Source organism: Nerophis ophidion, linkage group LG12 (genome assembly GCF_033978795.1).
Source record: "Nerophis ophidion isolate RoL-2023_Sa linkage group LG12, RoL_Noph_v1.0, whole genome shotgun sequence".
Lineage (NCBI taxonomy): Eukaryota > Metazoa > Chordata > Actinopteri > Syngnathiformes > Syngnathidae > Nerophis > Nerophis ophidion.
The window spans coordinates 63656065-63672811 of NC_084622.1; the positions used below are offsets into that span (position 1 = coordinate 63656065).

General features: G+C 39.3%; 1 protein-coding gene across 1 annotated transcript in view; it reads left to right on the forward strand.

Moving 5' to 3' along the window:
• The first annotated feature begins 961 nt into the window (after positions 1-961).
• The window catches only part of LOC133563687 (chromatin remodeling regulator CECR2), a 98837-nt gene continuing 83051 nt past the window's right edge, over positions 962-16747 (forward strand). Inside the window, exon 1 of the mRNA XM_061917973.1 lies at positions 962-1215. Within this exon, the coding sequence (XP_061773957.1) occupies positions 1096-1215 (120 nt within the window). The 5' untranslated portion in view covers positions 962-1095. The remainder of the gene's footprint in view (positions 1216-16747) is intronic.

Genomic DNA, 16747 nt, shown 5'->3' on the forward strand with positions numbered 1-16747 from the left:
GATTGAACTTTCACAGTATCATGTTAGACCCGCTCGACATCCATTGCTTTAGGTCCCCTAAAGGGGGGAGGTTGCCCACATCTGAGGTCCTCTCCAAGGTTTCTCATAGTCAGCATTGTCACTGGCGTCCCACTGGATGTGAATTCTCCCTGCCCACTGGGTGTGAGTTTTCCTTGCCCTTTTGTGGGTTCTTCCGAGGATGTTGTAGTCGTAATGATTTGTGCAGTCCTTTGAGACATTTGTGATTTGGGGCTATATAAATAAACATTGATTGATTGATTGATGACCGAAAGGGTAAGATCACGGGTACATATACATATATATATATATATATATATATATATATTTTTTTTTTTTAATTAGTATTATTTTAATTTTTTACAAGGTTCACTACCTGCTTGCAACCGATAGAGGGCGCCCCTGTGTCGCACAATAGGCAAAGCCTTTAAGGGGATTGTTTACTAAATTTAGGTGACCGTGTGCCTGACAACTTGTTGTGCTTTGGGGATTATCCTTCATCAGCGTTGTTGTTGTTGTCGTAAAAAAAATCCCAAATTGTAACAGCAATACACTTTGATTAGAAGTAAGACATTGCCAATTACTGAAAAAAGTAATAACTTCTTAAACAAACCGACACATCGTCACTTAAATCGTTATTCATCGTTTCACAATTCAAAACATTCCCTTTAAACGGAGACGGTACTATTCAAGGAAACGGGTAATCGGTTTTGTATAGTCTCCCAGCAATTGGAAATACTTGCATTAAATCACCAAAACTGAATGAAACTTGAAGTAAAATCGGTATTTGCTGGCATATTTGAAAAATCAAGCAACAAATATGCTTATTTGTAGTCGAACCGAAAGCGCCAACGACGTGCCACCCCCTCTCTATGACGAACAATGGTACGGTCCGTCCGTCTGTTCAAGTCTGCTGGGAGCAAATCAAACAGATTGACTGGCAATGGCAGCGACAGGACGTGGACGACACCAGCGACTCCTGTCGGATTTCTAACAAGTGTTTTATTCCACTTTTTTTTTCACCGCCACGCCGCCTTTTTCTTCACTTTCTAATGTGAGCAACGAAACAGTCGGAAAATGTCCCAAGGATGTAGAGTTTCTGTGGAAGAAGTGCAGTGTTGGTGGGAAGTCCCCGCCATAGCTCACTTCTGTTCGCTGTTCAGGGCAGCCTTCAACCTCCCCGACTTCGAAATAGAGGTACATGCAATATATATCTTCGATGTATTCACACAAGCGGTCTTTATTGTGGAAATGAAGTGTTGTTTGTGTCAACTTTTGTCTGTTTATTTGCTCCGCCGCGCACCTTTACAACATTGACGGACTCTGTTCTTTGATCTCACCGCGGGGCGACAAGCTAACTAACCGATTAGCGGGGCTCAAACTTCATTAAAGCCGGCAATGAATCGTCTTCACGCTGCGCACAAGTCGCCAGCGAGGTCAAGATAAGATCGCGCAAGTTATATAGTTGTGTTCGATAGTGAGTTGTAAAGTTGAAAAACCACTCGGTCACTTATCAGGCGCTGCGGATCCACAGTTCAACTTAGCGGAGGTTACAGAGCGGAGTCCCGTTTGAAGTGTGATTTGCATGCCTTTGTGTCAACGTTTGTTGTTTTGTTGCTGTTTTGCTTTATTGTGTCTTGCCGTGTCACATTGAAGTTAAGTTCATGGCGTGGGGTTGCAGTTTATTGTCTTGCAGGAGTGAGCCATCTGGCTTCGGGGAGCTACAGACGCAGATGCTTCTCAGGCATTGTTTGCTTCCCCCTCCCTCCTCCCTGTTTGTCCCGTTTGGTAGCAACAGTCCATGCTCAAAAGTCGCCATTCTGACGCTGCTTAGTAGGGCTGCGAATCTTTGGGTGTCCCACGATTCGATTCAATATCGATTCTTGGGGTTACGATTCCATTATATATTAGGGCTGGGCGATATTGCCTTTTTAAAGGCCTACTGAAATGAGATTGTCTTATTTAAACGGGGATAGCAGGTCCATTCTATGTGTCATACTTAATCATTTCGCGATATTGCCATTTTTTTGCTGAAAGGATTTAGTAGAGAACATCCACGATAAAGTTCGCAACTTTTGGTTGCTAACAGAAAAGCCCTGCCTTTACCAGAAGTCGCAGACAATGACGTCACCCGTTGATAGCTCCTCACATCCTCACATTGTTTTTAATGGGAGCCTCCAACAAAAGAGCTATTCGGACCGAGAAAATGACAATTTCCCCATTAATTTGAGCGAGGATCAATCAATCAATCAATCAATCAATGTTTACTTATATAGCCCTAAATCACTAGTGTCTCAAAGGGCTGCACAAACCACCACGACATCCTCGGTAGGCCCACATAAGGGCAAGGAAAACTCACACCCAGTGGGACATCGGTGACAATAATGATCCAGTGGGACGTCTGTGACAATAATGACTATGAGAACCTTAGAGAGGAGGAAAGCAATGGATGTCGAGCGGGTCTAACATGATACTGTGAAAGTTCAATCCACAATGGATCCAACACAGCAGCGAGAGTCCCGTTCACAGCGGAGCCAGCAGGAAACCATCCCAAGCGGAGGCGGATCAGCAGCGCAGAGATGTCGAGGCGGATCAGCAGCGCAGAGATGTCCCCAGCCGATACACAGGCAAGCAGTACATGGCCACCGGATCGGACCGGACCCCCTCCACAGGGGAGAGTGGGACATAGAAGAAAAAGAAAAGAAACAGCAGATCAACTGGTCTAAAAAGGGAGTGAAAGATTCATTTTTGAGGTTATTGATAACGACGTACTAGAAAAAATAAATAAATAAATCAAGTTAAAAAAAACAAAACGCGATTGCATTGGGACGGATTCAGATGGTTTTAGACACATTTACTAGGATAATTCTTGGAAATCCCTTTATATTTCTATTGGGTTGCTAGTGTTTTAGTGAGTTTAATAGTACCTGATAGTCGGAAGGGTGTGTTGACGCCAGTGTCTGATGGTAGTCGACGGCAGCTGTACGGACGGCACAAGCTCAGCTGATCTCCGGTAAGTGGCGACTTTTTACGACAATTTTCTCACCGAAAACTGCTGGTTGACATTTGGTCGGGATCCATGTTCGCTTGACCGCTCTGATCCATAGTAAAGTTTCACCTCCGGGAATTTTAAACAAGGAATCACCGTGTGTTTGTGTGGCTAAAGGCTAAAGCTTCCCAACTCCATCTTTCTACTTTGACTTCTCCATTATTAATTGAACAAATTGCAAAAGATTCATCAACACAGATGTCCAAAATACTGTGTAATTTTGAGGTTAAAGCAGACGAGTTTTAGCTATCTGTGTGGGCAGTGCTAGTATTTCCTAACAGTACGTGACGCCACGTGTACTTGTCATCATTCCGCAGCGTTTTCAACAGGACACTTTGCGGGAAATTTAAAATTGCAATTTAGTAAACTAAGAAGGCCGTATTGGCATGTGTTGCAATGTTAATATTTCATCATTGATATATAAACTATCAGACTGCGTGGTTGGTAGTAGTGGCTTTCAGTAGGCCTTTAATATCGCAATATTTTTAGGCCATATCGCGTTATATGATGTACATTACAATATTTTGCCTTAGCCTTGAATGAACACTTGATGCATATAATCACAACAGTATGATGATTCTATGTGTCTACATTAAAACATTCTTCTTCATACTGCATTCATATATGCTACTTTTAAACTTTCATGCAGAGAGGGAAATCACAACTAAGTCAATTGACCAAAAGTGTATTTATTAAAGTTATTAAGCAATGGTACAAACTATTTTTTTTTTTTTCCTTTTATTTTAATCTTCTATTTTTTTTTTGTACCATCCCCCCTTGTTTACCTGTATGTCATCTTTTTTGTAAGGGGCGCTGGAAGCCGGCAGACCCGTCAGCGATCCTGTTCTGTCTCCCTGCAATGTTTGTTTGATCTTAAATGGGATTGTGCTGAAAATTGTAATTTTCCTGAAGGAACTCTCCTGACGGAATAAGTAAATTACTATCTAATCTAATCTAATCTAAACATTCAAGTCATTTCCAAAACATAAAGTGCAAGATTGTCAGAGACATTTTAAGTGTCAAATAAAAATGAGCTGCATAATAGGAAATCAAATAGTATTCGTCCTTGACTATGTGGTATGTTACTAAGGTTCTGAAATTCTCTTCATTCTCTAGTGAGTGACTTTTCAAATGATGCTACATATTTGCAGTAATGCTACTTTTTATAGCTTCCCCCCCCACACTTGACAAATTATGGTTGTGTACGCCCGCAGCTAAAAGTCCTGTGTGAGAATGTATACTCAAATATTACGGTATAGTCATTTTCTATATCACACGGAGACAAACCAGCGATATATCGTATATATTGATATATCGCCCAGCCCTATTATATATCGATTTTTTTTTCCGATTCAACGCGATTCTCGATTCAAAAACTATATTTTTCCGATTCAAAACAATTCTGTATTCATTAGGGGTGTAACGGTACACCCCTAATGAATGAACCGTTTCGGTACGGGCGTTTCGGTTCGGAGGTGTACCGCACCGCACGTTGTGTAAACCAGTGGTTCTCAACCTTTTTTCAGTGATGTACCCCCTGTGAACTTTTTTTTTAATTCAAGTACCCCCTAATCAGAGCAAAACATTTTTGGTTGAACAAAAAGAGATAAAGAAGTAAAATACAGCACTATGTCATCAGTTTCTGATTAATTTAATTGTATAACAGTGCAAAATATTGCTCATTTGTAGTGGTCTTTCTTGAACTATTTGGAAAAAATAACTTAAAAACTTGTTGAAAAATAAACAAGCGATTTAATTATAAATAAAGATTTCTACACATAGAAGTAATCATCAACTTAGGATAGGATAGGTCTTTATTGTCATTGCACAAGTACAACGAAAAGTGCCCTCTTTGGGGATTGTAATAGAGATCCATCTGGATTCATGAACTTAATTCTAAACATTTCTTCACAAAAAAAGAAATCTTTGACATAAATATTTATGGAACATGTCCACAAAAAAATCTAGCTGTCCACACTGAATATTGCATTGTTGCATTTATTTTCACAGTTTATGAACTTACAATCATATTTTGTTGAAGTATTATTCAATAAATATATTTATAAAGGATTTTTGAATTGTTGCTATTTTTAGAATATTTTTTTAAAATCTCACGTACCTCTTGGCATACCTTCAAGCACCCCCAGGGGTACGCGTACCCCCATTTGAGAACCACTGGTGTAAACAATGCACACGAGGCACCATGAATTGATTTACGTGGACCCCGACTTGAACAAGTTGAAAAACTTATTCGGGTGTTACCAATTAGTGGTCAATTGTACAAAATATGTACTGTACTGTGCAATCTACTAATAAAAGTCTGACCACACCTCCTCTTTTCACGGGATATGTCCTCTTTGCGGGGCTGTCCAGGTGGAGTTTCTTAAATGCCTCGAATGTCCGGCATTTTAAGTTAGAGTTGCGTGTATTTCCAATGTACGTTCAGGGTTAAGAAGGGGTAAAAAAAAAAAAAAAAAAAGTGCCCGCAGCAACATTCGTGAGTGAGGGGCAGAGACAGAGAGAGCGAGAGAGTTATGATAAACGCGCATGTGTCGCCAGGCTCTGCTTTTTACCCATAGATTTATCAGATGTTAGTTTTTATTATCTATAGCAGGGGTGTCAAAAGTGTGCCCCGGATGCCATTTGCGGCCCACAGCTAATGTTTTAAAGGCCCACGGCACATTCTAAAAATACTATTGAAATAAACAAAAACATAATCAAAAGTGAAATAAAAAAGCTTAAAGGCTAAATGTAATTTAGAAAAAGTTGCAACATTGACTAATAAAGCTGTTTTTTTTTTCTTTCAAACTGTCATTGCTCAAAACATAATATTGAATCAAAATGTTACTATGAATTATTGACCTATACAAGTTTACGATTACTTCACATCAAATATTCCATTAAGAAAAATATTTTTGGTGGAAGATTTAGGAAATTTGTTAAATAAATAATCGAAAAATTTACATTTTGTTGTTGTATTACTTTACCGAAAATGAACCGAACCGTGACATCTGAACCGAGGTACGTACCGAACCGAAATTTTTGTGTACGGTTACACCCCTAGTATTCATTCAACGCATAGGATTTCAGCAGGATCTACCCCAGTCTGCCGACATGCTAGCAGAGTAGTAGATTATTTTAAAAAAGCTTCTATAATTTTAAAAGGCAATGTTTTATCAACTGATTGCAATAATGTAAATTTGTTTTAACTATTAAACGAACCAAAAATATGACTTATTTTATCTTTGTGAAAACATTGGACACAGTGTGTTGTCAAGCTTATGAGATGCCATGCAAGTGTAAGCCACTGTGACACTATTGTTCTTTTTTTTAAATTTTCATACATGTCTAATGATAATGTCAATGAGGGATTTTTAATCACTGCTAAGATGAAATCATAACTAATATTGATACTGTTTCTGATAATAATCCTTTTTTTTGTCCACTACTTTTGGTTTGTTCTGTGTCGTGTTTGTGTCTCCTCTCAATTGCTCTGTTTATTGCAGTTCTGAGTGTTGCTGGGTCAGGTTTGGTTTTGGAATAGGATTGCATTGTTATGGTATTGGTTTGTTGGACAACATTCACACTCATGTTGGCCCTGCGATGTGGTGGGGACTTGTCCAGGGTGTACTTCGCCTTCTGCCCGATTGTAGCCGAGATAGGCACCAGCGCCCTCCGCGACCCCAAAGGGAATCAGCGGTAGGAAATGGAGGATTATTTGTTGGCTTGATAAAAAAAAAAGTACTTTTTTTTTTTTTTGGAATCGATTTATAAAAAAAAAAAAAAGAGAATCGATTCTGAATCGCACAACGTGAGAATCGTGATTCGAATCGATTTTTCCCCACACCCCTACTGCTTAGTACAGTGTTTTTCAACCTTTTTGAGCAAAGGCAATATTTTTTTTATTTGAAAAAATCCGGATGCACACCACCAGCAGAAAACGTAAAAAAATGAAACTCAGCAGTCGATTGACAGTAAAAAGTCATTCTCGCAGTTGTTTGATATTAATACAAACCATAACCAACCATGCAATGGTTGGTTATGGTTGTGGTTATGGACACAATGTGGCCATCATGTCCTCATGTGTCATGTCTTTTTATTTTTAAATTTATTACTCAGTGGCCAAGTGATTAGAGTGTCCGCCCAGAGATCGGTAGGTTGTGAGTTCAAACCCCGGCCGAGTCATACCAAAGACTATAGAAATGGGACCTATTACCTCCCTGCTTGGCACTCAGCATCAAGGGCTGGAATTGGGGGCAAATCACCATAAAATGATTCCCGGGCGCGGCAACGCTGCTGCCCACTGCTCCCCTCACTTCCCAGGGGGTGATCAAGGGGATGGGTCAAAGGCAGAGGACAAATTTCACCACACCTAGTGTGTGTGTGAAAATCATTGTTACTTTAACTTTTAATGTGCACTAGTGTTATGTGTATATGTATATATATGCATGTGTGTGGATATATATACATATACATAGATACATATCTTCTTTTCTGTCTTTTTTTTTACTATTTATATTACCAAATTGTGTATGCACCTTAGGGGATCTGCTCAAATGTTGTTGTCTTTGAACCTGTTCCATGCAATAATGACAATAAAACTCTATTCTATTCTTTTCATCACAATAGCTCTTGTCTCAACATTACGCCATGACTTATTTTGAGTTTTTAGCTGTTTGCCTCTGTGTATTGTTTTAGTTCTTGTCTTGCGCTCCTATTTTGGTGGCTTTTTTCTGTTTTGTTGGTGTTTTCCTGTAGCAGTTTCATGTCTTCCTTTGAACGCTATTTCCCGCACCTGCTTTGTTTAAGCAATCAAGAATATGCAAGTTGTGCTGACGCTATCTTTCTTTGTGGGGACATTGTTGATTGTCATGTCGGGACCCAGGATGGACCGCTCGCCTGTATCGGTTGGGGACGTCTCTACGCTGCTGATCCGCTTGAGATGGTTTCCTGTGGACGGGACTCTCGCTGCTGTCTTGGATCCGCTTGAACTGAACTTTCGCGGCTGTGTTGGAGCCACTATGGATTGAACTTTCACAGTATCATGTTAGACCCGCTCGACATCCATTGCTTTCGGTCCCCTAGAGAGGGGGGTTTGCCCACATCTGAGGTCCTCTCCAAGGTTTCTCATAGTCAGCATTGTCACTGGCGTCCCACTGGATGTGAATTCTCTCTGCCCACTGGGTGTGGGTTTTCCTTGCCCTTTTGTGGGTTCTTCCGAGGATGTTGTAGTCGTAATGATTTGTGCAGTCCTTTGAGACATTTGTGATTTGGGGCTATATAAATAAACATTGATTGATTGATTGATTGATGTCATGTTCGGATGTACTTTGTGGACGCCGTCTCTGCTCCACACGCTGTAAGTTTTTGCCGTCGTCCAGCATTGTTTTTTTTTACTTTGCAGACAGTTCAGGTTTTAGTTTTTTTGCATAGCGTTCCCTCAGCGTCAAGGCTTTTTCTTAGCGGCACTCGACTTTTGTTTATTTTTGCTTTACCTGTACGCTGCCTCCTGCTGTCGTCTACATATCGGGGTCACAACAAACTAGGGCTGGGCGATATGGGCTTTTTTTAATATCTCGATATTTTTACGCCATATCGCGATACACGATATATCTCTCGATATTTTGCCTTAGCCTTGAATGAACACTTGATACATATAATCACAGCAGTATAATGATTCTATGCGTCTACATTAAAACATTCTTCTTCATACTGCATTAATACATACTCATTTTAAACTTTCATGCAGAGAAGGAAATCACAACTAAGTCAATTGACCAAAACTGTATTTATTAAACAGTTATTAGCAGGTGACTTTTCAAATGATGCTACATATTAGCAGTAATGCTACTTTTGGTTTTTCTTGGGAATATTTCTTCCTTCATTTGTTACCAGATTCGCACCTTCTTTTTCTCGTATTACCACTCACATGGCTCCGCTAGCATCACAGCTAACGTTACCCAAGCTACTACCTCTCTCTTCCTCGAGGGCATATACGTATGTGACGTATGTAAGAAAGTGCGCTTGTTTTATGTCTCCGTGAGAATGAGAGACAAGAAAGAGTAAATAAGAGCCTGTAGTGTAATGCCGGCAGCTAAAAGCAGCTGCGTGACAACGTATACTCGAATATCACGATATAGTCATTTTCTATTGCACAGAGACAAACCCGCGATATATCGCGTATATCGATATATAGCCCAGCCCTAGTTTCATGTCTTCCTTTGAGCGCTATTTCCCACACCTGCTTTGTTTTAGCAATCAAGAATATCGATATATAGCCCAGCCCTAGTTTCATGTCTTCCTTTGAGTGCTATTTCCCACACCTGCTTTGTTTTAGCAATCAAGAATATCGATATATAGCCCAGCCCTAGTTTCATGTCTTCCTTTGAGCGCTATTTCCCACACCTGCTTTGTTTTAACAATCAAGAATATGTAGGTTGTGTGGACGCTATCTTTCTTTGTGTTGACAATGCTGATTGTCATGTCATGTTCGGATGTACTTTGTGGACGACTTACCTGCTCCGCACGCTGCAAGTTTTTGCTGTCGTCCAGCATTCTTTTTTCTGACTCTGATTCAGTTTTTATTTTTTTTGCTTAGCCTTCCCTAAGCGTCAATGCTTTTTCTTAACGGCACTCGCCTTTTGTTTATTTTTACTTTACCTTCACACTGCTTCCTGCTGTCGTCTGCATATTGGGGTCACAACAAACCATCATTGTCGTTCCTGACGTTTACAAAGCAATTAGATACCTGCTGCCACCTACTGATATGGAAGAGTATTACACGGTTACTCTGCCGAGCTCTAGACACCACAGACACTCAACAACGGCACATTGTTTGCGGTTTATAGCTACTGGTTTGCAAAAAATGCTTTTAACCCAGCCAGGTGAAATGACATAATCTCCCACGGCACACCAGACTGTTATTTCACGGCACACCGGTGTGCCGTCCGCCGCACAGTGGTTGAAAAACACTGGCTTAGTATGTCATCATCATTTCTTTTTATTCCTTTCAAAAAAGTGCATATGTACAAGCCATGTACAGTTCACACTTTCATTGTTTTGTTTCTTATACATTTCCATGATCAGAAAGGAGAAAATGGAAGAATAATATTCTTATATTTATCTGCCCCCTTTTTAGCACAAATTATTTTTAGATTACTTTATCACTGTTCCCCCCACCAACACTCTAACTCCAACATACTTTTAAAATTTTCGTTTAAGCCTTTTCACAATGACACGTCCAATCAAAAATAAAAATTAGTTTGATAGAATGCCAGTTGTCTCTTTTTGTAACCGTTTGAATGCAAAAATATTCTTGCAACTTTTTAAGTCTTTCTTTAGAGAATTCCATGCTTTCACACTCTTGGATGTTTGAAGTTATATGGCCTTCTGTGATTTTCATCATCAGACGTGAACACAAATAACTTTTGTTAGTCCTTCGGCAGAACTTTTATTTCTAGCTTTGAACATCACTAATAGATTATGCAATTCTACAATTCCTTTTGGTTTTAATAATGCTGACCTAATGAGGAGTGGATTTGTGTGGTCTCTATATCCTACTTGAAAAATAATACAAATTGCTTTTTTCTGTAAAATAAATAAAGGCATTATGTTGCTGTGATATGTATTTGTATGTATTTAGTATGTCGAAATGCTACACATTCAATTCAGGAACTGGGAACAATTATCACTTGATTTGACACCCTTGTCCCGTTTAAGGCAACATGCATCTGTTCCTGTGCGCATGGCCTAAGAGACATTGTTTTGATGGTCAACATAAACCAGGCTTGTTTGTGTTTTTTGTAAGGGCCCGCTTGCTGCACATTGTAGGAATGAGAGAAAACAGCAACTAACTAAAAATATTGTCTTTATAGAATACGTAAAACAATTTACATAATAATTTCCATTATACAAAAGTTTCAAAGTGGCCCATTGCATCCTTTCATTTTTTCAGTAAATGGTTAAAAAAAAGTTAAGAGCTGTCTTTATTGCCCGGTCATTCCACCCCCTGCAGAGAAGAAACAAACTCAGGCATTGCTTTATTACACCAGGCAGACAGAGGAGCCCCAATGTTGTGTCATTTAAGCTAAAGTTGGGACTCATGTCCTGTGAAATTGATTAAATTGTGTGTCATTCCTTTAACATTTTCGGGAACAGGTAAAGCTTTCCACCCAAGAGAACTCTTGAAGTTGACTATTTGTTTATCACGCCCAGTGATTCTACTGCGTCACTGAGCGTATGATAGCTTTCCCCCCTCGTGAAACTAGTTTAAATGCAGGACTGAAACCCTTTGACGTCTGTAATTGTTAGGAGACAATTGACATATGAAAAGAGACGTTAATACAATTCATTGAACTACAATAGTTCGGCAAGAAACGACTAGTTTGATAGTCGATTAGTCATTGACTATCTTAACGATTTGTCGACTTATCTGATTATGGCGCACACACAAAAAGCAAGGACAGGTAAAGTGCTAATAAAAACTAATCGATTATGGCGCATACACAAATAGCAATGACAGGTAAAGGGCTAATAAAAACTAATCGATTATGGCGCATACACAAATAGCAAGGACAGGTAAAGTGCTAATAAAAACTAATCGATTATGGCGCATACACAAATAGCAAGGACAGGCAAAGTGCCAATAAAAACGAAGTATAAATTTGTATGTAAATAAAAATAGTCAGATCAGCAGCAATAAAACAAAACAAAAACAACATATAGTAAAATGTAGTATTGCATGCAAATTATAATGTGCAAACTTAAAACTTCTGCCCTGAAAAAAAATAATTCCGTAAATAAATATGTAGTAATGTACATTGTATGCAAATAAATAATCAAGTAAAGCATTGAGAAGACTATAGTACTTTCAGTAAGTGGATACACGCTTCTCTCTCATACTTACCTGATGTAAATGATTTCACCACATGAAGCTGCTTTTTAACAGGAGTTTGTTTGTTGTTGTGGTCTTGTTCGCCTCATAAAGCGTTGAATTTTACACACTCGGTTGGAGGCTTCAGTTTCAGACGCTGAAATAGATTTGTTTTGCTTCTACCTGTTTTTTTTAAAATAAACTTTGCAGTGTGTAGTCATTTTTTCCACAACTGTTGCTGAAAAACAGACTTGTGACAAAACTTTTCTTTTCTTTGGAACAAACCTCTTGCTTTCCTTTGTGTTGGCATTAGTTATGTTTTGCTAGTTGTGTGAATCTCTGCGGAGGAAATAAGGAGGACACGACGGAAGCTCCTGGAGGCAAAAAGTACGCTGGAGCAAAAAGAGAAAAAATATATAATTTTACATTTTTTAAAATCATCTGCATAAAAAAAAAAAATGTAATTAATCGATGGAACCTATCTGTCGCCCAGGCCTACTAGAAGCTAACTATCATACTGAAGAGACTAACACATCCTCCACATGTCTGACAAGCCTCCGCTTCAAATGCTCCTGCGTCAAAGACGTACTACAATAAAAAGTGAGGCCTACTTTGACATGTTTCGGGTGAAATGTATGCTATGTTTTTAACCCCAGTGTTTTTGCCAATGTGTTTCCGCCAGAAAATCAGTCGCACAGACTGGTTTGTTTTCGTTTTGAAAAATATCAACGACGATATCACCGACTATTATTAACAAAGGAATTTGTTGGCAAAAATGTTATTGTCAATGAATTGTTACACTTCTACGATGCAATTGGAGTTGTGGTTAATTGCAGGTCTATAGCAGGCTGCCAGTAACCTGACTCACCAGATCCTTGTCGTTCGCTGAGCTCCACACATTGATCTGGGAGTTCTCAAAATAGGAGATATATTTCAGAAGGCGGGGCCTTGTAAAAAAAAAAAAAAAAAAATCTTTGTATCTAATTGGATAAACCGCTTGTCCGTTATCTTGATTGACGTGCTACTTCAACCACTCACATCGAAATCAACCCGTGACGCTGATGAGAGCGGTGCTGGGAAATCCAAACCCGGTCAGAAGAAGAGTCAAAACTTCCTTGCCACCAATAAATGCCTTCAAAACCGTTCTTTGTTCATCTTTTAAATAATTAATATTCGATCGATGTCGCAAAACTATTGCAATAGCAGAATCAATGTCAGCACGTGACTCCTCGCTCCGTGACGCCAATGTTGTTTGAAACAGTCTCTTCGGCGCTGCGTCACACTCATGAAATCCTGCCCAGCGATCCTAATTGGTTCATTATTTTTTGCTCTCTGGAAGGAGTTTTTCAATGCCTTTGAGCACAGATCCTTGTGTTGAGGTCCGCGAACTACAAGGATCTGGCGAGAGTCAGGTTAGGCTGCCGGAGCAGTTTGTTATTGTATATCTTTGCTGTCTGTGGTGTCTTTGAATACTTTAGAAATGGCATGAACTAGGCATTTTCAAAGTATGGCACACTGTATTACTGTTTTGACCTCCCCAACTCACAGAATGAATAATTTTCTTGAATTTTCTGGTCAGCACGTACTCTTGCCTCCATAGGGAGTAAAAATCATTCTGGTCAACGCTATCTCAGTAAGAGTTTTTTTCTTTTTGTTTTCCTGGCTACTGTGGTAAGCCTGCTGCACACTTTGAAAACCATGGGCTGTAACGAATACAGTTATACAAATGTAATTGGTTAAGCTCATACCTTGAAAAACTCATATTGCAAAGTCTACCATTAAAATTAAATTGGTGCTTAGGCCCCCACAACACCATTTTGTACATATAACATGCCGTTTAAGAAAAAAAACAAACCATCAGATGAGAAATATTTTTTATGAAAAACAATACAGTAGAATATACTACAAAACTACTTTTTATGGACAAATGTCCGCCATTTAGATATAATTCCAATGTGCATGGCTAGGATTACAGACACATTATGTTTTGGTATGGTGCAGACTAAGTTATTATCCTCTCAAACTGCTTCACCAAATCTGTTACACACTGTGACTACCATCCACTACATCTTCTCAGCACTGTCCTTCACACTAAACATGGTTGGAAAAATAAAGTTTTGTACATCTCTAGCATTTAAACCTCTAAAGGCCTTGGTGGCCACATGTGTGGACAACACCTTTTAGCTGTTATTTCCAAAATCGTGTACACTACTAAATTGGGGTCTTATGGCCGCTTATATGGACACTTATACTGCCATCTGGTGTTGTCAGAAGAGTATAACACACAATGGAATTTGGAAAAAAAAGTGTAAAAATAAGAATTAGCATGTCACAAAACATGAAGTACATGTTTGTTACTTATAAACTATAAGTACAGCATATAAAAAGATGATTCTTATTTGTTATTCTAATTAGGGTCCAATAAGCCCAAATGGCAAAGAGAAATAAAAAAGCATGTAAACAAACAGCTTGGGCCTTAAGATGTTAAGCTACTGCCAGCAAGTAAGACATGTTGTCTTGCTTGCATCTAAACAGGGTCCACTGTGGCATTTCCCCAAGTGTGTGTGTGTGGGGGGGGTTTCTCATAGTCATCATTGTCACCGACGTCCCACTGGGTGTGAGTTTCCTTGCCCTTATGTGGGTTCTTCCGAGGATGTCGTAGTGGTTTGTGCAGCCCTTTGAGACACTTGTGGTTTAGGGCTATATAATTAAACGATTGATTGATTGATTTGGTATGCCAACTGTTGGTGAGGAGACTCGTAAACCGGATCTTTGTTCGTAACTGAAAGCATAACAGTTAGCCAAGAGAAAGCTCATATGCCAAAAAGCTCGGGCACTTGTGTCCTAAAGTACCTGCTAAATTCTATCAAAAAATAAAAATCAATAACAAATGTACTTTAAAGTGTAATGACCGCACTGCTGTCCAGGAAAATGTTTGTATTCCCCATTTCTTTACAATGCACCTTATTTTATAGCTATCTGTCTATTTGCACATGCTTGTTCAGTGTTGTCAGTTTTATGTGAAGGGGCTTATAGAAGGGTCATCCAGAAAAATCAGGTTCATCTCGCATGCAAGGACAGTGACTATGATTATAAAAAAATCTACAATATCAAAGAGTGTGACGTAGACACAGTACAGCCTCACAGGCAACATGGATGGACAGACTAATATTTATCCCACAATGGGGAAATTAGGTGGTTGCAGTGTAGATAGAAAAAGTCTGCAAAAATAAGATAAAACACATGAAAACAAAAGGGAATTATCAAATAAAATAGAGAACATAAGACACAATAAAAGACAAAGAGCTGATGCAACCAGATGCCACTTTAGCAGAGCCAATTCCACACACAGCTATAAAAGTTGAACAAAACAAAAAACCTAAAAATTTGCAACAAATAATTTTGCGCACATAGAATTGCACCAGGCATGGACAAACAACAAAACAAAAACACAATTTCAACACCCACATACATCTGCGGAGCTGGCACTGAGCGCCGGGACAGACAAGCTTCACAGTGTCTTGGCTAAATAAGCAGGTATTGGACACCTCAGTCTTCTTGGACATATCCTCGCTCATCCATGCGGACTGGACACTGGCCGAGAGTTGGGTGTCGGCCGAAAGTGGAGTCGGCTCTCTTGGTTGCTTTGTTGGGACTGCTCTTGTCTCTGGCCATACTCTCTCCACCCCAGCAGACGATGGGTTGGAACACCGCAGAGGCCACCACAGTGTATATGTTTCTTTTACTTTGTATTCATAGCTGTATGTAGAAGTGGCTGGTTGTATCAGCTCTGCTGCTTTAATGTCTTTCAGGTCCTTTGTATTCTTTAATGTTCTTTAATGATTTTTCCCTCTTACACACATGTAAGAGGGATGTGTACTATTGCTATGAGTTTTTTTTTTCCCCCTTGGACTCAGTCTGGACCCTCTCTCCAGAGGCCCAGGCTTAGACCGATTTTTTTTAAATTTTATTTTATTTTATTTTTTCTCCTATTTACCCCCCACCCCCTGTTTACCTGTATCTCACCTTTTTTGTAAGGGAAGTCGGAAGTCGGCAGACCCGTCAGCGATCCTGTTCTGTCTCCCTGTAATGTTTGTCTGATCTTGAATGGGATAGTGCTGAAAATGTTAATTTTCCTGAAGGAACTCTCCTGAAGGAATAAATATTCCAAGAGATCCAGTTGTGTTAGTCCGACTTTTCAAAAACCGAACACGATCTGATTAGAGGACAGATTTCACCACACTTAGTGTGTGTGTGTGAGTGTGTGACAATCATTGGTACTTTAACTTTAAGGATGTTTCCATGGGTTGTAGGATGCTAATTTAGAGCCGAACTATTTGAGAAATTGGACTCATTTAGCGGATGGACACAAGCTGAGAGACACCAAAACCCTAAACTCGGAAAAGAAAACTGCCCAGTGAGAGCTATTGTTTTATTTATATTTCGGTTTCTAATTATTTGAATGATCTAAAGTACTTGAGACATGAGATGTTGTGTTTTTTACTTTTAAATAGCACTTGGACTAAAACTAATTTACTCTGGTAAATTATGCTGCAAAATATGGTGACTGACTTTATATATTTCACCCAATCATAGCATTGCCATATTTAGAGGTTATCGTTATTTTTAGCCATGAATGGTGTATCTTATTGGGATGTGCCTTGCGATTCCCAGCATGATGAGCCAACATCTGATTTGCTTATTTTAAAAGTATGCAGATAGAACTCATCTGTCCCCAAACGGATGCCTTCATAAAGTCTTTATGAACTGTACTAGTGATGAATGAGCAACATTTTAACATTCATAAC